General features: G+C 49.4%; 1 protein-coding gene across 5 annotated transcripts in view; it reads left to right on the top strand.

Annotated features, from left to right (window-relative positions):
* The window catches only part of FNDC3A (fibronectin type III domain containing 3A), a 3436199-nt gene that overhangs the window by 962553 nt on the left and 2450668 nt on the right, over positions 1-22978 (top strand). For 4 of the 5 annotated variants that reach the window (XM_069639023.1, XM_069639022.1, XM_069639025.1 and 1 more), the window contains one exon: positions 13209-13367. The exons of the other annotated variant lie outside the window; for it this stretch is intronic. In XM_069639023.1, coding sequence (XP_069495124.1) covers positions 13209-13367 — 159 coding nt within the window. The remainder of the gene's footprint in view (positions 1-13208; positions 13368-22978) is intronic. 5 annotated transcript variants of the gene reach the window in all.

Here is a 22978-nt window from a genome sequence, read left to right as displayed (position 1 = left end):
CAGACAGACTGCAAAAGACACGTGGAGAAGGTCAGATCCCACAAGTGAAGATTGCGTTCCAAGGACGCCAGCGACTCTCCCGGGTGAACAGCAGAGTTGGGGAGGCAAGGCCAAGCCTGTGGTACTAACCTTGACTCGTGAATTGAAAAAAGCAAAACAAGAAAGATGCACACACAGCCGGTGAGTTGGCGAGCGACCTGAGAGAGCAGTGTGTGTTAAAGCGAATGAAGTAGCAACATTATGTCACAAGTGAAAGCTGCATGCATGTGGATGGGACGTGAAGAAAGGCCGACCTGGGAATGAACTCTGAAGTAAAAAGCAGCTGTGAGACCAGCGATACAAAGTAACGAAGTGGTCCGGCAAAAGGAAGTTGCCCATTCAAAAGTCTCAGTGAAAGGTACATTGTTTGAAGTATAAAAGCAAACAGACAGCAAAAGTGAATTAATGGAAAGTAACCATGAACTTTGAGTCCAAGTGGTCCTGCAGTGGTCTGATAAAAGAGCCATGCACATTTCGAAAGTCTTCGACATCCGAAAGGGATCCGAGTCCGAGCCCGACTTAGGGAGACCTGAAGTACAACAAGCTTGGGGAAGGGAGCCCCCTTGCAATTGTGAGAAAACAAAGGGTGTCTCATATACTGACCCTAAGGGATTTGACATCCAGGTGGCCAGGAAACGGCCATAACTGTTGGATCCAGTTCCTGGGGGTGGACCAGTGCGGGAAGATCACCTGGGTGAGAGTTCCTCGAGAGTTAGGGTAGTGGCACCCGATGGTGAGGTGCGGTATCCCCTTTCCTTTCAGACCTCTGCCCCATCCTACTGTGCAAGATTTGCTGACTTTCCAAATCCCCCTAGCACCCTTTCCATGTAAACACTGAGACGAGGAAGAGAGGGACTGGGAGGATAAAGATTACTGACAGAAAACATAGTCAGACACAGAAAACTAACTCTTTCCCTTTGACAGCAGACTGTCCTGGTAATGAGGCCAGGCAAAGTCAGGCCGCCCTTTTCAACTACTCACACCTGACTCCACTTCTCCCAGGAAGTATAAAAGGCAAAGCAGGAGAGCACACTTTGAGCGAGCATGGGATGCTGGAAGGTGCTGAGAAGCCAGAGGAATACAAATGAGCTGCAGACCCTGGGAGTACTGGAGGAGGAGAAAACCGCCCAGACACTGGCCCTTGGAGTACAAGGGAGGCGCTGCAGTGTGGCGAGGGAACTGTACCTCCAAAAGGCAAATCCAGGGGCAGCTGGGGTTGCCTGGCGGTACCCACAGCAGAGCTTCTCCCCTGAGCCAAGCAGGCGAGCCCAGGTCTTTGTGGGGTAGGCGGTGAGATCCTGACCTCATTTCAACATCCCCTTTTAATTCTTGCAGCTCCCAAAGCCAGAGAATGTCATTTTGGGGCGCTGTGAAGTGGGAGCAAAAGTAACCAGGTGCATTCTGGCACTCAAAGTCCAAAGACATTTTATTTTACCAAATGAAGATAAAAGGAACTTGAAGTGTCTGCAGCCTGCAGAGGGGAGACCCTTTGTGACAGGGCAAAGCACACAAGGAAGCAGCAGTTCCAAGATGGCAGTTTAATACAAGGCGAAAGATGGTGAGACTGAAAAGCAACACAAAGGAAGAGCCTTGACCTTTTCACTGAAAGGCTGTAACTTTTACGAGTCTTCGAGAGTAGAAAACGTAAGACCTGGAATCAGAGCTGAACACTCCGGCATTTTGTGTCGAAGGTACCCGCGTCTCTCCCGCGTCGATAGTCAAGGTGGGGAGAAGCGGTTGCCGCCGTGGTACTGTCCTTGACTCCCACAACAAAGAAAACCAGTGAAGGCAGAACAGCCAGTGAGTTGGGCAGACTGATACTAGCCCAGGCTGTCTGGAAACCAACGTTGCAAGCGGCAACATTGTATGAAGGAATTTGAAGAGCACATTGCATGAGGAGTATGTGGCAAGTGATGCGAACATAATGAATGCACTAAATGAGTGACTGAACTTTGAAGTGACGATGGATACCGTAAACAGAATGGTCCGGATTGTATGTAAGTAGGCCAGAAGACAATCTACCACACTTGCTAGATGTAATAGATGAGTTTGCCAAGCTGTCAGGAATCAAATTGAACCGAGAAAAATCCTGCCTGTTTCCGCTTGCAGGGCTGAGAATCCTTGAGGAGCTAATTCTGCCCCTATTAGGCCTCATATGGCAAACGCAGTCCTTCCGCAACCTGGGCATCACAATAAGACATGACCCAGAAGCCTCACATAGGAGCAACACGCGGAAAGCTGTAGCTGGTATATTCAGCTCTATGAGATTCTGCAAGAAACTGCCCCTCGGAGTCGCAGGGAGAGCGGCTCTCCTCAAGATGGTTGCACTCCCCTGGCTCTTATACTGCTTCACTAATGTGCCGTGGAATATGCCAGTGCCTTTTTTCCAAAAATTGAATGAGTGGGTCGGAATTTCCTGTGGGCAGGGTGCAGAAATAGAATAGCTCTGAGTACACTGCAGAGGGACTATGCTGAGGGCGGAATGAAGGTGCCTCACTTTGAAAACTATTACTCGACAGGGCAACTGCAACATGTGGTGCGCTGGCTGGGAGATAAGACCTCACTAGAACCCGTGCTACTGCAGCCACTGTTGAAACAACTCTGAAAGAAGTACTTTGGGTAGATGAGCTCGCCTTGGAGCCGCCCTCCCAGTTGCTACAATTAGGTAAGGATGAATGGCGCAGAACTTGGAAACTCCTAGGAAGCCCAGATCCCTGTTCGGTACATGTCCCACTGACGGCAATAATAGGTGAACAGCAGGGTGCACTGGTGCAATACAGGAGACACTGGGAGGGCAGAGGGATGGCTATTATTAGGGAGCTTGTGAGGGACAGTGAGTTGATAACCTTCCAGACCCTGATTGACGAGCAAGGCATACATAAAGGTCACTTCCTGTTACATTCAGTCATGGTCAGAAGAATCGGGAGAAGAAGGTCTGGTCGACAGGACGAAGTAGAGTTTAACGTGACACTAGATACCATGTATGACCTATCCAAAGGGGGACACATGATTTTCAGACTCTGAGTTGTTCTTGAACACGGCGGGAGAAGCAGAACTCAAGGTGCATCACAAATTGGAGGCAGATATTGGGAGAACACTGACAGACACAGAGTTGGAAAGAACACTACTTTACACAAAAACAATCTCTAGAAATGCTAGATTCCAACTCACTCAATCATACGCCACCCACAGAGCATATATGACCCTGCATAGACTGTCCCTAATAACCAACATGGGCACTGGGAGCTGTCCGAGAAGCGCTCAAGAAGGAGCAGTGCTGTTGCACATGTTTTGGGGATGCATCGGTTATCCCATAATTCTGGGGAGAGATAGCAAACAAAGTGGCACAGGGTGGCATTCAGATGCAGTCATGGCCCCCGGAATACCACCTGTTGGGACTGTTCCAGAGGGTAGGTAGAGCAAACGCCCTCTTCGTCAAAATGAAAGTCCTAATGTGCCTACTGGCGAAACGCAGGATTGCCCTGGCATGGAAAACAACTGAGGGCCCTAGACTAGAAGCCTGGTGGGCAGACTTGCAAAGTTGGGCACTGGCAGAAACATCTGTGTGGCTGAGAACGCTACAGAAGGGAAACCATGAGAGAGGAGAAGGGATAGAAGCGTGGAACATCTTGACATGGATTATGACAACCCAGACTCACAGAATGTACTGGAATAAAGAATGGTAATAGGCAATGGGAAAGGGTGCGAGGAAGGTTATACACTGATGCGATGTAAACAGATACCTACTGTGGATATCGAAAGAGATTTGTACCAAAACCATTGTAATGATATGGCAACGCTCGTCTAATGTTTGTTTGTTTGTTTGTTTGTTTGTTTGTTTGTTTGTTTGTTTGTTGGACAATAAAACATTTGAACACAAAACTGATTGGTCTGGCACCATGTGCGTGCTCATTTGAAAGTCTCTGTTAGATATCCAAACCCAAAGTGGACAAATATAAAGAGAAGGAATTGTAAAATCGAAGTGGTCCTACAACGGGTCAAGCTAAACCGTGTGCACATTTGAAAGTCTTCAATACTTGATTGAAATTGGACCGAACCCGGCTGAGGCAGACCAATTGTGTTTAAAGGGGACCTGAGCCTGGCTGAGGGGGATCTGGAGTTAACCGTGAATCACCCGAAAGAATATCCTGTGAACATTGTGCTAACGAGATCTGAGCCCGACTGAGGGGGATGTGGGTGACTAGTGATTCACCTGAAGTGAATACTTGTAAAAAGCCAGAGGAAAATAACTTATCATTTGTTTGTTTGGTTGCATCACGCCCTCTGAATGAAGAGATTTTGAGGAGTAAAGAGACTTGCATACAGACGGTCCCGATGTTATGATTGAACTGTATGCTCATGTTAAAGAAGCCAGAGATTCTGCTACGCTCGAGTGAACCGCCTTGTCCAATGCTAAAAATGTGGGGAAGGGAAGCCAACAGCTTGAACATCCTGACATATCGTTTTGAACACCTCCTTCTTTTTGTAACATTATCCCCCATGCTGCTTGTATTTAGAGGCAAGGATTGGCAATAGGTTTTTTAGTATAGGCCCTTTTATTTTGACAAGACACCACTAGGACTGCATTATTATTATTTGATGGTCGTAGCTCGCTCCCATCTGTAGATTTAGGATTAGATGGGTGTTTATCATACCCTTGTTATGGTAAAGCATTTGTAAAGCTCAACATTCATCAGCAAGGGCATCAAGGCGCTATACAAAAAAACAGAGTCTACAGAATGCAGGAAGAAGAAAGGAAAACACAGATTAATTAATACACCCAAGAAAAAGTAGAGTCTTATGGTCCTGAACCTGATGCAAAGAGAGGGCAAGGAGATTCCACAACTTAGCAGCACAGACCAAGAACGAGCACCCACCGAATCGAGCACGTCGGATATGGGGGACAGAAATACAGCAGGAGGTGGAGGGGCAAAGAGAACGAGAGGGGGTGTAATGTGAAAATTTGGCTTGAAGATGGAAAGGACCCTTCTTGTAGTACACAAAGTGGACAATGCGCAAAGACTTCAAATCCACCCTGGGAGCAATGGGTAATCTGTGCAGAGTATTCAAGGCAACAGAGGCCGAGGAGAGCCGCGGGGCCCCCAAAGCCAAATGAGCTGCAGAATTCTGTAGAACCTGGAGACGATGGAATAGATATTTAGGCGGAGCGAGATGCACGGAATTTCAGTAATCCAAAGAGCCAGAAATGAGAGAAGACAGAACCATAGAATGACGGAGACTGCGAGAAAAGGAAGAACTTTACAAAGAACACAGAGTTTGAAATGAGCAGCCTGGCAAACTGCACTCACCACCTGGGGAAGAGGTGAAAGGGTGGAGGAGAGATTGACCCCCAGATTTTTCACAACGCTGGAGGGAGTTGGTAAAGGACCCAGTTCACGAGGCCAAAAAGCCACAGACCAGAGGGAGGCATCCGGCCGAGGACCGACAAGAAGCACCTCAGTCTTGTCCCCTTTGAGACATAGGCAGTTGCAGACCATCCAGGAGTGGATTGCGGACAGGCAGGACTGGCAGCGAAAAGCAGTATCAGCTGTGTCAAGATCCAGCCGCATCAGGATCTGGGTATCATCTGCGTAGGAATCACAGCAGAAGCCAAAGGACTGAATGAGCAGAATAAGTGGGCGTATATAAACATAAAAGAGAAGAGGAGATGGTGCCAAGCGTTGAGGGACTCTGCAAAGAAGAGGAAGTGCAGAAGAGGGACAGAAACAAAGAATGAGAGCAATCCGTCAGAAAAGAAACAAACCACTGCAGAATAGAATCAGAGATGCTGAATAGAGAAAGCCTCTGCACAAGGATGGCGTGGTCAATGGTGTCGAACACCGCTGAGAGGTCCAGGAGGAGGAGGGCACCCACCCCCGCCCCCTGGTCAGCAATCTCAGCGAGATCGTCCACCACTGACACTAGAACAGATTCAGTACCCTGGCCCGGTCAGAAGCCAGATTGAAAGGGGTCAAGGGCACCCACATTGTCCAAAAAGGAGGAGAGCAGGGGCATAACAAGAGATTCAAGCAGTTTCACAGGATAGGACAGAAGCGAGAAAAGCCAAAAATTAGCAGGAAGAGTAGAATCAAGGCTGGGCTTTTTAAGAAGAGGAATAACCAGTGCATGTTTGAGAGAGGTAGGAACAACACCGGAGGATAAAGAGAGATTAACCGAGGAGGATACAAGTCCAGCAATCTGGGGAATAATTTCCTTACTGACCCTAAGAGGGATCGGGCTGGCCGGAGAGGCAGATTTAAGACGTGGTGTTGCTGCAATAACGTCTGCCTCAGAGAACACAGGGAACTGCAACCAGAGAGTGGGGGGGAGGGGTAACCTGGGATGTGGAAGGGAGCAAAGGAGTCGAGCACTGAGCAGCGCGGATCCTCTGATGGATAAGAGAGATTTTATCCTGAAAGAAAGAAGAAAGAGAGCAGCACAAAGCCAATGAAGGTCAAATGGAATTGTCCGAAGGATGTGTGGACAAGGCCTGCACCCTTTTAAACAGAGTTTTCAGGGCATTGGCAACTGTGTCAATGGTGGAGGTAAGGTAAGCACGCTTAGCCCCAAAGATGGTCAGCTGATAGCTGGCCGTAGCACCATGGAAAGCAGACAAGGCAGAGGAGGAGTAGTCGGTTCTCCATCTGCGCTCAGCCTTGCGTTTAAGAGAATGCAGATCAGCAAAGGAGGCCGAGAACCAAGGTTGGGAAGGGCGACCAAGAGATTTGGACAGGCGCAGAGGTGCAAGAAGGTCAGCAGCAGCAGTAAATGCAGAGGAGAGAGAGAAGAAATCCAAGGGAGCGACGAGGGCAAAAGATCGTTAATATTACAAATGATGGCACGCCGGGAGACAGTGTTCCAGTTACGGACAGGAGGGCGAGGCAAAGGAGACACAGGAGGTGCCAGGGGAGAGCCTTAATAGAGAAGGGAATGACTAGATGATCGGACCAGGTGACAGGGAAGAATGTATGCACAGTAATCAGGCCCGAAGGAGAAAAAATCAATTCAAGCTTATTCCCAGAGCAGTGAGTGGGGCCCACAACGTGCTGACCTAGATCAAAGTCAGCAAGTGCAGACCGAAAGCTCAAGCTAAGAAGATCAGAGGGGCCATTAGGGTGAAAATTAAAATCTCCAAGAATAAGAGATTTAAAATGGAGACTTAAATCGGATACAATTTTGAGTAAGCCTGGAATCAAAGCAGCATCGCGAGGGGGAGGACGGTAAACCAACAAAAAATAGAGAGTGTGCAGGTGGGGGAAACAACCGCGCAGAAGAAACATGCTTCCATATGCAGCCCGTGAGAAAATGCTAAAATAGAACACTGAAAGGCAGCATTAAAAAACATGGCGATCCCACCACCATGACGGCCAGCAGTACGGTCAAATCTAAGAACAGCATAATTGGAGGGTAGTGCCTCACTAATAACTGGGTCAGAGGAATCCTGGAACCAGGTTTCTGTGAAGAAACCGAAATCAGTCAATGTGTCCTGAAGCAGGTCCGGACAGTCGGAGGCATGAGCTACAAGTGAGCATACATTTAGAAGAAACAGGTACAGATGTAGGCTTTAAGGATCAACCTGTAAAAGGAAAACAATAAAAGTTAAGTAACAGGGGACGGCCACCAGGGGGCGCGGAGGAGATGCAGAGGTCTCCGTGAATAGCTCCTCCTCTCAGGGCCTAATAGAGGGTTGAACCCCCCACCCCCCAAACAGCCGTGGGAGACCTGGGTGCAACCCCCCGGTCCATCTCCTAAGGCAGAGGGTGCCCAGAATCCCGAGCATGTGATCTCGGAGGCCGCAGAGGGGTACGTGTTGGCCCCGAACCGGATTGGAGCTCCAGGCAAAGCGAACCCTTTTGAGCGGGTCGGAGGCAGGTCGGCGCACACAGGCCGCCCCCCAGAACACCAGGGGGCTGCCAAGGGTGCCTGCAGTGGACCCCCATCCCTCCATTTACCAGGGGGTAATGGGGACCTTATGGATCCTGCCCCACAGGAGTGGGAGGTTTACTGGCCTGCCCCCCGTGCACCAGAGCAGCCACGGGGGCCTTTGAGGAGCCTTGAGGAGCGCAGTTTGGTTGTGGGTGACTGAGGGCACACTTGCAGTGGGGGCACGGACGGGGGGGCTGGCGCGGAGGCCTTGCTCAACACTCCTCCCCCACCTGTGAACGAGATAAGGAAGTGTGGGAATCAAGGCCATATCGGCCAGGAAGCAGCCCACCGTGCCCAGCCTCCAAGATCTGTGTCTTGCGGGCTCCTCGCCCCTCTACCCCGGAATGCAGTGGGGATCTTCCTGGGGTCTGCGGTAGTGCTGGACCCCGGCCATTCTATCTTTGTCCAGCTCAGGAAAACCACTATCTCATACCTGAGGAGAAAGGCACCAGGTGTATAGGAGGCAACCAAATTACGGTAGGGTTGCAACAATGGTGAAGTGTTCTTGACTTGTGACTGGCCCCCAACCCACAGGAGATACCAGGTTAGCAAGGCGCCCGACAGAGGAGGGAGAGTTGCGTAAACCCCTGAGGTGGGAGGCACAAAATCTTGGACAGTGCTTGCTGTCCCCATGTGAGCAGTGTCGCGGGCGGTGGGGAATGCGTGGTGTGAACGAGGGAGGAGGTGGAGGCCACGCGGCTGGGAGGCCCTGGAGGACTGCGGGTTTGGGGGGTGAGGTGTGGGCCCCCTGGGAGAATGCATGGGCATGTGCCTGCCCACCTCAGACCCAGATGAATCAGGCCCTCTTCAGCCCCCTGGGAGGGAGACCCAGGGGGCCATACAGGGGTTAGCCACTGCCCGTCAAGAGGACGTCTACGAGCTCACTACATGTGCCCTGTCTCCTGGAGCCACCCAAGGTAGCAAAGAAGGTCACTGAGCTGAGTGCTTGGGCACTGGTCAAGTGGACCTGTGACTTTTCATCTGACATCCCCGTTGTCCCACCGGAGGGGGCACAGTGATCAGTTTCACCTAACCTGAGGATAGGCCGCCCTACGTAACAGACAGTACTGACCAGCACGAGGCTAAGGTATATGGAACCAAGGGAGAGACTGGCTCCTTTCGAATACACCCCGAGAGTGCCAGAGAAGGGAATGCCTTGTCGAGGTGATAGGTCAACGATGGGTGAAGACACGTGAGCCACCAAGGAGGACGTAGCGGCCCTCCTCGAGGAGATCAGAAACATGAGGGTGGACATGGGATGGAGAGTCGACAAAATAACCCATAGAATCAATAAGATGGAGGAAAAAACTGGCGGAGGTGGAACATAACCAGTCCTCCCTCGACAGGATGGAGACCCAAATTGTCGTGCGCCTTTCGGAGGTGGAGAGAAGGGAGGAGGACATCCTCCTGAAGATGGATGACTTAGAGAATGGGGAGAGGCGCAATATCTTACAGTTATTTGGGATTCCGTAGAAAGAAGGGGAGACTGAGAAAGACCTGCTGAATGCCTTATACGCCATTATTAAACTCATCTTCGACAATGATGCGATTGACGAGGTCAAGATTGAGAGGTTACACAGGGCTGGCGGGCCAGCAGCAGACGACCCCAGATCTGTTCTGGTCCGCTTCCATAACTTTGGCGACAGAATCAAAATTTTGGAAAAAGCGCAGAAAAAGGGTCCAGTGATGTATGGGTCTGCAAGGGTGACAGTCTTTCAGGACCTGTCCTTCCTCACCCTCTCGAAAAGAAGGCTCTGTGCGCCCCTCACTAGGTGGTTAAACGAAAATGGAGTCTGGTATCGGTAGGGCTTTCCGTTTTCCATCTCTTTCCAAGTGGAGGGGTGTAAATATAGACTTGTCACGGAACAGGAGATCAAGAGTGATATGAGTGAACTGATTGGAGAGGAGGGGACCCTGCACACTTCAGGGGAACAGATACCGGATGGAGGACAGTGGCGTACACAGGGTTCAAGGAGAAGGCACATCCTGGGCTTGCGGAAGTTCAGGAAGCTGAACACCCCCCAGCCGAGGGGACCTGAGATGTCATGCTTAAGTGGGCGGTCATGCCGTGGCTGTCAAGGGACAGATTTGTACACGGATCCTGGTCCTACCTGCCCAGGGGATTTTCATGTTCTCCTCATGGAGGGGTCTGTCACAGCACGTGGTTTGTTGTGGGGATATCTGAGCTTAAAGTCAAGTTAACGGGGCGGGAAGTGTTAGGAAGTTGTAATGGGGTTAGATGGTGCAAAGTGGAGGACATTGGGGGGGCTCAAGAGTAGGAGGTGTGAGTAGAAGGGCCCCCATTGGGGGGGATCCCATAGGTGGTTCTGTCCTCACCCGGTGATGCAACAGGGAAGGGCCGAACGCCGGGCGGGGGATTGGGGGTTTGGGGAAAGGAGGGAGGGCATTACTTACCTGGTACAGGCTTTTCCAGCACTTGGGTGTTTGATGGGTCGGGTGCAGGCTGCCGCACTGAGGTCCCATAGGTGGGATGAATCTAGTTCCCGGATAGGGATAACATGATGGCACCAATGGGAAATAGGCCCGGGGAGGGGCACCTACGGATAGGCACCCTGAACGTGAAAGGTTTGAACTCACCCACCAAAACGATCCATGGTGGCAAGGGAATTTTGAAGGGCAGAACTGGATGTCATGTTCCTGCAGGAAACCAGGTACTCCAAGGGTGAAGAAAAAGGGTGTCATGATCACGGGCAAGGTACCACGTTCAGTTCCTCAGATGAGTTGGTCATTAGCCTGGCATTCTTGGGCCACACATAAGTCAGGTTCTGCAGTTAACTGATTTACCCATTCCTGATCTCCTAATATGGCCGCCCTGTTAGTTGTACTTGGTGCAGAAGTGTTTGTCTATGCCTTTAGATCATGTCCCTATATAAGCCCCGCCCCCTGATTTGTCCGCGCTTCGCGTTGCTTCTGCTGCTGCAGTGTAACGTTTACCGCGGATCATGTCACGTTTCAGCTCTTCAGTCTTCAGCTTATTTTCCATTATTATCCCCTTAGTGTTTCTTTCCATTTATTCTCCCAGTATCCTCCTTCCCTGCCCGCTCCATTTTTCTGCCACACAGACCCTTTCCTGACACCTCTCTGCTTCAGAGGTTTTCAGTCAGACGTGTAGCTGCGGCAACGTATTTCCCTCAGCCGCCAGTTATGCTCCATGAGAACATATGCTCCCGACATTCTACAGAAACGCAAGTAACAAAATAATTCTAAACGAAATACATTTGTTCCTGTCATGTATTTTGCCGTTCTCATGGATCAGTTAACGGCTCCTGCCATCCTAACAGTTATTACTCTATCAATTCCTTTTCTCTGTGTTTGTTTAGACCATACAGCTATACGGCCTTTGTGCAGGAAAGGAGAATAAAAAGGAATTGCGTCACGTTGCTTCCTAAAGTCCTCGGTCAACAAAAAGAACGTATATAATAGCCCCGCATACAGTGCGCATACATAAAGTATTCAGCCCATTAGCAGAGTTTATTTATTTTTACCTCAGCTCATTGTCTAATAATTTTTCCTCATCTAATATTAGCTTGCCCTTAGTACCTCACTGCTAGTTGGTTAGGGGAAGCTCTTTTCATTTGCTGCTGCTAGCCTTATTATCTCCACAGTTCTCCAGTACCTTCTTCTGTTTAATACCCCTTACTGGTGCTAGATTTTCCTGTGGGTTAGTTACCTATAGCCACTATAGCTACTCCAAGACTTATTATTCTTCAGAACTAGCCCCCCTGCACAAGAGCAGGATGGAGAGCTCAACTAAACCAATACACAGGTGAGCTGAAGTACACCTTCCTACAGTGAAGACATTACTTGATCAACATCTACCTTGAAAATCTGCGGACAGAGTTTTTAGTTCCTATTAGTGAATAATAGTTATTATACCATTTTTGCAGAAATTGCCAGTCTATGCAAATCTAAGAAAAAGAACTACGCACCAGAACCAGGCGCCCCCGTAAAGTTCAGGTAAGCATTACCAAAGGGTCCATGGGTGAGGGTTGGCCGAGAGTTATGGGACTCCAGCCCCCTGAGAAAGGCAGAGGTGGGCATTCTGGTAAAGAAGGAACTTACATATTTTCGTGGGCAATACCGGGCAATATGTCCCCATTCGCCACAGTCAAAACATTGTGGTTGTCTGGTCGTCGTGTTCCAACCATTTCCTTGGCCTGGTTGACTCCTCTTTACCTCGGGTAGGGCTGTTCTTTTGGGTACCAATTTGATGGGGTCTACCGACGGTGGTCGCGTAGTACCTGCTTTCTGAAATGCTGTTGGGATATCAGTGGCCTCCGCTAGAGTGGGCCTATGATGTTGACGTACCCATCTATGCATCGCAAAGGGTAAAGCCTCTATGAATTGTTCGAGTTTAACTTTCTCCATTATTTCCTGTACTGATCCGGAGGCTGGTTTTAACCATTTGTCACAGAGATTGTGTATTCGATAATACAGTTGTCTGGGGGTCTCACCGGTTCGTAGGCGGGTATCCCTTAGTCTGGATCTGTAGGCCTCGTCGTCAACCCCCATTCGTTCTAATATGGTTTTCTTGATCTCCGCGTAAGTAACATCTCCTGTTGGATTTGCCGCCTGATATGCTCCTTGTAAGGGACCAGTCAATAATGGAGCAATGAAGTGGCCCCATTTCTCCACCGGCCACTGCGAATTTCTTGCCACTCTCTCGAAGTTGGTGAAAAAATACCCTGGATCTTCACCTTGCTGATATTTTTGTAGTACATTAGTTGGGGCTATGGAATTACCCCTTGTAGCTGTCATAGTCTCCGTGATGTGCTTGATGGCTTCTTGCATGGCTGCCTGTATCTGTAGAGCCTGCTGTAACGCCTGTCGGTCCGTTTGCGCTTGATGCGACTGCACCTGCATTGCCTGTTGCATTTGTTGCTGACCATCTGTAAGTGCTTTGATTATGGCCTCCATAGTGTTCTCGATCCCACCGCTGCCACTACTGATGTAATGGATCACTATGAGCAGGAGTTAAGTTAACGAAAATTTGTCTTTATTGACTTCAAAAATCGTAACAAAAGAAATTAAGTTGGGTAAGAACCCCTGTTTAGAGTCCAAAGTTCGTTATCAGCAGGCTTGGTTAGAGCATAAGGGAAAAACCTTAGTTCCGTCTTCGTATGCCCACTGGAACCTCTTGGCTGCTTCCTCACTCTCTGCTGGCCTCTGCAACAGAAAGGAAACAAATCCGTCATTTTTTCCTTTTCTCCTCCCTTATATAGGGGCTTGGACAATTCCACCCAATCAGGATGCTTCCCCGCCCGAAAGTTTGAAAAGCCCCTCCAAGCCCGGCCCCCCATCCTTGGAGGATCCTGGTCGCCATAATGGAGCCCGCACTGGTGCCTCGTGGAGAACGCTGGTTTTCATTGTAAAAGTACATGGTAAGTTCTGTGATACAGTAATGCTGTTTTCTACAGTTTTCTGTGGCTCGCTCTTTTGTTTATTAACACGCTCGTATGGTTTTCTGTTCCGGTCATTATAACTGCGGTTTGACTTCGAAAGGAACTTGCCAACCTTAAACTGGAAACAAGTTTTTCCCTCGGCTGCCTGAGCCGGCGTTGACTTCAGAGGGAACGTGTTGCCTTTGATGTGTAAACTATTTACATGAGTCATGTCTTTTCCCGCGGCTGCCTGAGCCGATGCTTTTATGAAGTCTGCAGCCGTGAATATCAGGGCCTGTGTGTGTTTCGTTTTCATGATCCAGCACTGTTTTATTTTCTGTCTCTTGTCCCACCAACCCTCCTTTGGGTTTTCCGTGTCTGGCGCTTCTGTCAGGTTATCACAATCTGGTATGGCATTTTTAATGCACAATCTGTGCTCGCATATGCGTTGTCTAATTTCACGTTTGCTTTTGCCTATGTATAGCAATTTACATGGGCATTGAATGGCGTAAACTGTCCATTTACTTTTACAGTTGGAAAAAGTATTAAAAGTCCATGTTTTGCCATTTAGATTGATGGATTTCATATCTTTTGTTAAGCAGCACACTGAGCTGGATCCGCATTTGTAATGGCCTATAACAGGCGGTAAATTCCAGAGTGTTAGTTGTCGATTCAGAGGTGCAGTGGGTTCGATATAGGTGTTAACCAAGTGATCTTTTAGATTTCTACTTCGCTTGAAAGCAAACCGAGGTTTAATAGGCTTGAAAGATTCGGTGTGGAGGATATTCCAATGCCAGAGGATACTTTATTTGATCAGGTTACTCAGAGGAGTAAAGGTGGTGACACAGGTCATCTTGTCCTTGCATGTATTGCGTGGAGTTGGAGTGAGACAAGTTTCTCTACTAGTGTTTTTTGCTCTTTTTTGGGCTCTGCGGATCACGTAACTTGGATAACTTCTGGCTTTCAGTCTGGTTGACAACTCTTGACTCGTGGTATTGTAGTTTTCTTTTGTGGTACAGTTGCGTTTTAGGTGAAGAAATCGGCCAAAATTAAGTTTTCTTTCAAGGCCGCTGGATGGAAACTGTGGAACTCCAGCAGTGTGTTCTTTGAGGTAGGTGTAATGCTCACCCGGTATCCACGAGGACGTCACTCAGCCTGTTCTGACCTCTTACGACCTTGAACCCTTCCCTGGAGTCTACTCGACTGGAGACTGGGCCTGAAACACAGGATTGGTAGAGTTTAACTCCCTATTGTCTCTGTGTGCTTGAACCCCTTCTTCCCTGGGGTCCAACCCTTCCACAGCTCACCTTGTATTCTTGGAAAGTGTGCTCTCCATCCTGCTTTCAGTGCAGGGGCGCGTTGATTGATGCGGGCTCGTTGCTGCCTAGTTACTTCACTGGCAAGAGTCCGACAGGTAAGTATGAGTCTTTTGAACAGTTCTCTAACTTTGTTCCTTTCCTTCCTTAGATGATGGCCGGTGTCCGGGGATGGCGACGTGCTGCTGAGATGAGTAGCGCTGAAGGTGATTGAGAGTGCAATGCGCGATGCGACCCCTTCGTATTTGTATTGAACGGAGTTCTGTTTCTGTTTCTTTTAGGTGCCGCAACGTTTTCTGCGTGGATGCCGATTATGAAGAAGAAATGCGGTGAGTAAGCGTGGTATGCAGCGCCTCTAGATGTTTCCACGCTAACCTGGAGTGTCTTTTTCCTCTTGCAGATGGATGAGAAGTTCCGGAGACAGAGTTCCCCCAGAGCGGCTGGGATTCAGGTAAGCGTTTGAAGCTCGTACAGTCTTTAAAAATAAGCGAAGATTTGCTGAATGCTTACTAATGCCTTTTTTCTGTTCTTTTCGCTTTTCCTTAGGAAGCGGCGTGCCGGGGTGGGAATGACACCGCCGAAGATGCCCGCAGAACAGAAGAAGCGATGAATGATGGGCAGAAGCGCCGCAAGGTAAGGCTGTTCCTAACGGTGTTCTTGATGCAGGCCTACTGGAGACTGATCCGAACATGTGAGTATCACGCTGCAGGTGCAGAAAACACAAAGCATGCTTCTCAGCCTGGGCGTGGCTTAAATAGTCTCTGGGTATCCCAGGTGTCTCTGGGCTGAACCACACCCAAAAGACTAGACTGCACATGCAGTTCTGGGAACCGAAATATGTGGGGACATCCATCCTGTCCCCATCAATGCACTACAAGTCCAATCCCCAATGTTATCCTATGGGAGTGAGTGAGTCTGGTGCCACAAGCGCCAAGTCTGACTCCAAGTGGGTCTTTGGAGGGATGGAGAGGCCCTTGAGGGCCATGTAGGTGATTGTGGTCTGGCTCCAGCCTGACATCTTGGAGGGCTGGGGACATGAGGGGCAGGAATCATGACAGTAGGTTTACGGTATAGAGTTGTCGCCAAAGTGTTTGAGGTTGTCTTATAGATGGCGAACACAGATTGTGTATTAAAAATGCCATACCAGATAAACCAATGGTGGCACACTTCCAAGAGAAGACCCACAGCCACGACGATATGTTTTGGTTCATTCTCCAAACAGCAAAGAATCCTTTCAGAGGGGGCGATAGAGATCTAGCCCTTTGTAAACTAGAACAACAATGTATTTTTCGTCTGAACTCAGTGAAACAAGGTCTAAATATTGCAATCGAATGGAACCTGTTTTTCAGATAGATCCTACAGTTTTCGAAACTACTGTAATTTAGCTTATGTAACATAATGTGCAATACCACTGTTACACCCTGTGGAACAAATGTTTTTAACTATCTGTGTCCAAGACCATCATCTACCTGTAATACACAGATTCGGTCCTAACTTTTGTCTTTAGGTGTCGCACATGAACTTTGTAATGTACTACTGCTGATGCATCCCCAATGCGATCTAATGCTCCTCCTGAAACTCCAAACCCTCTCAATTATGGTGTGGCACATTAACTTGCAATGTACAACTTGTAATGCAGAACCGCTGATGTATCTCGCATGCGCTTGCAAGCAGCTGCTGCAAAAATGACACAGTAACACACTAACTCCGTATGCCCTGTATATATGAACAATTATTCACATGTGCCCAAAGTGCCAAATTTAGCTCCATCTACTTTTAGAAAAGGTCACATCCAGATTTTGTGTGCCCTTCATGTGTTAAAAACTAAAATTGTAAAGACAATCACTTGGTTGTTACTTTTCCATGCAATTCATTGTACTGTCAACCTTAACGAGCAAACGCGGTTGTTTTACCGTTTTCATTTTCAAAGTGACTGCATTTCCAGCTCTGTACAAGCAATACCTTTGGTTCACATACTTTACAACCAAAGAACCCATATTGTAATGGTTCTCCAACAGAACATGCAGCCCACTATCTAGGTGCACTGCTCTCCACTCATAACATTGCCAACCACGCATGCACTCCCTGCACTTCGATAGTGTTCCCATACCCGATCTCGCGGCTATTTAGTACGTATGCGCGATAACCTTTCCACTGTTCTGCAAGTCACTGAACAGCTCGCCAGATCTACAGACCGTTGCGATCCCGCAAAATGGGTAAGATTAATCCACCGGCCACCTTTTGTTCTAGACATTAGGATCTTTCTGAATTAGACACTAATACTGTTCTGTCTATTCCATGCGCACCGCCCGACTAGTTAACCCTCCGTAGTGTCATTTTCCTCACTCGATTTTGAAATAATGCAGTGTCCTAATCTGTACCTCCTGTACCCGTTAGCCCACTAAATGCAATCCAGCACTCTGATCTGCGCACAACCCTCCGCAATGCTCAACTACTCCTCACTCGGCTCTAAATAAGTCATGTTCCAATCTGCACAGTGTGCACTTGTTACTTACTAGCCCACTAAAAGACATCCACTACTCTCCTTCACATAGCTTTCACTATGCACCTTGAGCACTCTTGAGCTACCCAGTCAACCACCCACCTCACTTTGAGCACCCTTAATTCTAGCCCACTAGCAATGCCTTAATTTAGAAATGCACTATCTTTTTTCACCCAGACGCTCTGATTTTTTCAACGTGAGTTTTCCAGCCATCTTCGCTGGACGTGGACAAATATAGCCAGGTATATATATTTTTCCTGCTATTTATATATATATATATATATATATATATATATATATTTCTGAGGCTTGTGGAATCTGCTTAGATCACATGCTGTGCATAGGCCGACATCTAGTGGAAGCTGCGGAGTATTATAGTTTGTTTTTCGAAACTCGAAAATGGGCGTCGACACAGGTGTGCCAGTAATACTATCCCTAGTGTGGCGTCCACTGTACCCAAGATCCCTCACGCGTCTAGGATCCTCAGATTGTTTTTTTCCACCATACTGGTCGGAAGCATCTTGCGGAGTCCCCTGGCCTTAGCCATACTTTTGATAATTATTGAAGTTAAAATTATTTATTAACATCCTTCCCCACCCCAACGTCGACCCTCGACACTCGACGACGGCTGGAGAAGACATCGACCGTCGCCTGCTGCACGACGGATCTGGGCCTCGGAAGGCCGCTGGCCTCGGCCCGGGCCTAGTAGGCCGCTGGCCTCGGCCCTGCAAGTAGGGAGAGTGGGGGGTGGTACATACTCTTCATTCTTGGTATATAGGTACACCTTATATATTTCCTACACTTACCAGCCCGCTGCCTCAAGGTGCGTATGGAGGGTACCCCTTTCCAATTCTGCCCCAAGTGCAACCGCAAATAGCCTTGGGTCGACAGGCACGCCACGTGCAATCTCTGCTTGCCGAGGGACCACCCCGAAGCGAACTGCAGAGCGTGTAGTAGGTTTAAGCCTAAGACACTTAAGGACCGTTCGACAAAGCGTTGGGCCCACCACGCCAGGCAGGCGGCCATGGCAGCGGAGGGCGCCTTCAGCGATGGCAGCGACGCCATACTTTCGGACGGCGAGGGCAGAGCGTGTAGTAGGTTTAAGCCTAAGACACTTAAGGACCGTTCGACAAAGCGTTGGGCCCACCACGCCAGGCAGGCGGCCATGGCAGCGGAGGGCGCCTTCAGCGATGGCAGCGACGCCATACTTTCGGACGGCGAGGGCATTACGGCGTCGAAAGACTGCCGAGCGCAGGTCCCCGACCTCGGAAGGTTGTCCGGCAGGGCGGCTATGGGGAAGACCCCCGGCGACGCAAGCGCTACACACCCTACACACACTTAGCACACTAAGTCCAACCGAACCTCGACGACGTCGACTTCTCGGAAAGAGGCACAGATAGAACGGTCCGACTCGGTGTCCTCTGGGCGCTCTCGATCGAGATCGCCTCATGACGCAAGGCTATCATCCACTCTTGCCAAGAGTGCCTCGCTCCCTAGATTAACGGAAGTTCGATCGTCGGAAGACGAAGACGACTTCCACCCCCAGGCCGCGCTCCAGGAGACCGAGGCCGCAGTTAACACCAGCGAGGCCCCACGCTCGAAACACACAGATACCTCTCCAGACCCCCGACGCCAGGCGTCGAAAGTCTCTGGGGCCTCCAAGGGGCAGGGAAAACATTTTTCCACGCACGGGGAGGGGGGGAAACAGCGGAAAGCACAGCCTTCCACTCCTGTAAGACCATCCTTCCACCCTAAGCAGACAGACAAACACAAATCTACTGGGACATCAACATCCAGCAAGGGTGCCCTTGATAAGTCCTCTAAGTTGCCTACTAAAGTCATACCCTGTTCCAAAGAATGGTCCAGTGAAGACATAGACAGGGTCATGTCAAGGATGTCTTCCTTAGCTGATTTTTATGACAAAAACCCAGAACATTTCCTTTCGTATGACCCTCAAGGGGCCACACCCTCAGGCTCCTCTGATCCTATCCCCCTAAGTAAAAAGGCCCGGTTCGAAAGACCTGAACCCTTCGAGGTGCAGCCTTACTCTACTCCATACTCTACTCCACACCCCAGATACCAAGGACAGCCTTTCCCTGAAGGGGACCAGGAGTTTCAAATTATGGAGGAACAAACCGGGACTGAATACTATGCGGATGATGAGGACCTGGAGGAGGTAGAAGATGAGCAGGAAATTTACAGAGTAGATTCCCCGGTAGAGAGCGAAGCCCCAGTTACCGACTCGCCAGTTGATAACCAGCCCCTCCTTAATGAAGTTCTCGCTCGCGCAGCAGAACATTTTCACATCGACACCCACGGTGTACAGGAGGAAAGGGACTTCGCAGAAGAGTTGGTGGGAGAGAGGAGGCCGGTCGCTCAGACCATCCCTATCCTTAAATCCATCCAACGTAGAATAGATCCATCCCTGGTGAATCCTAACCTCACCAGAGCCGTCAACCCCAGAGTCGAAAAACTTTTTCGGGCAGCCCAGTCTGACCCTCTTTATATAAGAGGACATCTTAAACCAGACTCCCTAGTGGTTACCAACACTCGGAAGAGGGCTGGGACACCCTTATCGTCGTCAGAAGCTCCTCCCGACAAGGAGAGCAAAAACCTGTACGGGTTTGGCAGGAAGGTAGCCTCAACGTCCGCCTACCAAGCAAGGATTGCGAACTCCACCACCCTGTTGGCAAGTTACAACTGCCATCAATGGGAAGAGGTCGCGGCTCTCATAGCCTCTGCTCCTGAACCGTTAAAGGGCCAGTTGGCTCGGATCTCGGCAGAAGGGAGAGCCGTGTCTGGTTGCATATTAAAAGCAACTTTCGACGACGCGGACAACGCAGGAAGATTGATAGCAGAAGGTGCTGTTATCAAGAGACATGCGTGGTTACGGCAGTCGGGGTTCAAAACAGAAACCCAGGCTTCATTAATAGATAAGCCGTTGGAACCCGATCTATTGTTTGGGAAAGCGGTCGAAGACGCACTTAAGAATGCCAAGGACGAATACGAGACTCTCAAATCCCTTGGCCAGCTTACCAACAAACCCCCTAACCAGAGGGGGAACAGTAATTTTCGTCGCCCACGCGGCCAAAATTCACAAAGAGGCAACTATGCCCAAGGACAGGGTACACAATGGAACAACAACCAGCAGTCTACCCAAGGTTACGGCAGGGGTAACAAGAGAGGTCGTGGAAGAGGCAGAGGCAGCCCCAACAAGGGAGGTGGCACGCCTCCACCAAAGCAGTGACGCTCAGTTCAGGGTCCCTTCTCACGCAACCCCAGTAGGGGGACGCATTTCCAACTTCACCCAGGCTTGGGAAGGGATCACCTCAGACAGATGGGTGCTGTCAACAGTGTCCACAGGATATTGTATAGAATTACTGCAGCGTCCCCGGAACCACCCTCCACGACAAAGAATACACTCCTTAGAACATCAGAAGATCCTTCTCGAGGAGATCGCCATTCTGCTAGAAAAGGACGCGATAGAACTCGTCCCAGGACACCAGGTAAACAAGGGTATCTATTCAACTTACTTCCTTGTGCCAAAGAAAGATTTGACAATGCGCCCAGTATTGGACTTACGGCCTGCCAACAAGTATGTCAAGCCCCAAAAATTCCGTATGACCACGCTACAAGAGGTAATCCCCCTCCTAAAAAAGGGGGATTACATGGCAACCTTGGATATGAAAGATGCTTATTTTCATATTTCCATGCTCCCAGCGCACAGAAAATACTTGCGCTTCAAGGTGGACAGTCGCCACTACCAATTCAAGGTACTGCCCTTCGGGATAGCTTCAGCACCAAGGGTATTCACCAAGGTACTGGCGGTGGCAGCTGCACACCTACGCAGGGAGGCAATCCCAGTGTACCCTTATCTGGACGACTGGCTCATAACGGGGGAAACCCCAGGAATTTGCAGGTCAAACATTCAGAGGACTATCGACCTCCTCCACGAATTAGGCTTCTCTATCAACGAGAAGAAGTCAAGTCTGGTGCCAAGCACCTCAAAACAGTTCCTAGGAGCAATCCTAGATACTCAGAAAGGGTTGACCTTCCCTTCGGAAGAGAGAATTCGGAATATACTACTGCAAATTCCACATTATCAGTCAGGTCAACAAATAACGGTACGCAAAGCAATGCGGTTACTGGGCATGATGGCGTCATGCATTTACCTGGTCCCCCACGCGCGTCTGCGCATGCGTCCCATGCAGGAATGGTTGGCGAAACAGTGGTCTCAGGCAAGTGGTCAGTGGGACGATCTAGTGGTCGTTTCGCCAACACTCGTACAGAGCTTACACTGGTGGACAAGAGAGAATCTCGCAAGGGGAAAACCCTTTTACGATCCAGAAGTACAGGCAGTGGTGACTACAGATGCATGCCTGACTGGGTGGGGAGCTCACCATCTCCACCACACAGCTCAGGGTCTCTGGTCTCACTCAGTAGCCAAGAACCACATCAATCTGCTAGAGCTTCTGGCAGTATTCCGAGCGCTTCGGGCGTTCGAGCCCCATCTGCTAAACTTGTCGGTGCAGATCCGGACGGACAGCACGACAGCCATGTTCTATCTGAACAAACAAGGAGGGACTCGTTCGCCAAATCTGTCCAAGCTTGCCCAGAAAATCTGGATATGGGCACTCAGACGGAACATCTTCCTGTCATCACAACATGTTCCAGGGGAGCTCAATTCCCTAGCGGATGCCCTAAGCAGAGACTCCCTCCCAGAAGAATACGAATGGGTCCTTCACAGAGATATCGTAGAAGATCTCTTCTCTCAGTGGGGTTTCCCCACTATAGACCTATTCGCCACAAGCGAAAACAAACAATGCCCAGGATTTGCATCCAGGTTCCCCCAGCCAGACTCCCAAGGGAACGCCCTGTGGATGAACTGGTCAGGGATGTTTGCGTACGCTTTTCCACCAACTCCTCTCATCAGGAAGGTGGTGTACAAGATGAACAAGGAATCGATGACGCTCATCCTAGTTGCTCCCATGTGGGCGAGACAACCATGGTTTCCACACCTACGCAGGATGGCGGTGTGCAAGCCCATCAAACTCCCAGCCTGGTACAACCTACTGTCCCAGCAACAAGGTCAAACAGTGCACCAGGAACCCAACTCAATGAACCTGGCAGCATGGCTCCTGAGGTCATAGAGTTTGGCCATCTCAATTTACCACAGAGGTGTATGGACATCCTAAAAGAATCCAGGAAACCAAACACAAGGCACTGTTACTTTGACAAGTGGAAGAGATTTGTTATTTGGTGCCAGAATAAACAAATCAACCCAGTTGATTGCACTCCTTCCAACGGTGTAACATACATGCTCCACCTGCTGGACGCAGGTTTGGTTTTTAACTCTCTGAAAGTACACCTGGCAGCCCTCTCGGCTTACACCACATCCCATAACAAAGTATTGTGGTGGAAAGTACCAGTAGTTAAAGCCTTCATGGAAGGAGTAAAGAGACTTCACCCTCCTATTTCGAACCCACCGCCAGGATGGGACCTCAATGTGGTGCTAGCTAAGCTCATGGGCCCCCCTTTCGAACCCATGCATAAAAGTAGTCTCAAACACCTGACTTATAAAACGGCCTTCTTAGTAGCCATTACCTCTATAAGAAGGGTCAGTGAAATTCAGGCTCTGTCAGTGCAGGATCCTTTCTTTACTATCCACAAAGACAAACTGGTTTTACGCACACACCCTAGGTTCTCACCTAAATTTATATCTAAGTTCCTTGTAAACCAGTCCATCGAGCTTCCGGCTTTCTTCCAGAACCCGCAAAGCTCAGCTGAGGTGA

This window comes from Ambystoma mexicanum, chromosome 7q (assembly GCF_040938575.1).
Source record: "Ambystoma mexicanum isolate Mex_15411 chromosome 7q, UKY_AmexF1_1, whole genome shotgun sequence".
Classification (NCBI taxonomy): domain Eukaryota; kingdom Metazoa; phylum Chordata; class Amphibia; order Caudata; family Ambystomatidae; genus Ambystoma; species Ambystoma mexicanum.
Note: the sequence above shows the minus strand (reverse complement) of the source record. Positions and strands in the feature narration are given on the sequence as shown.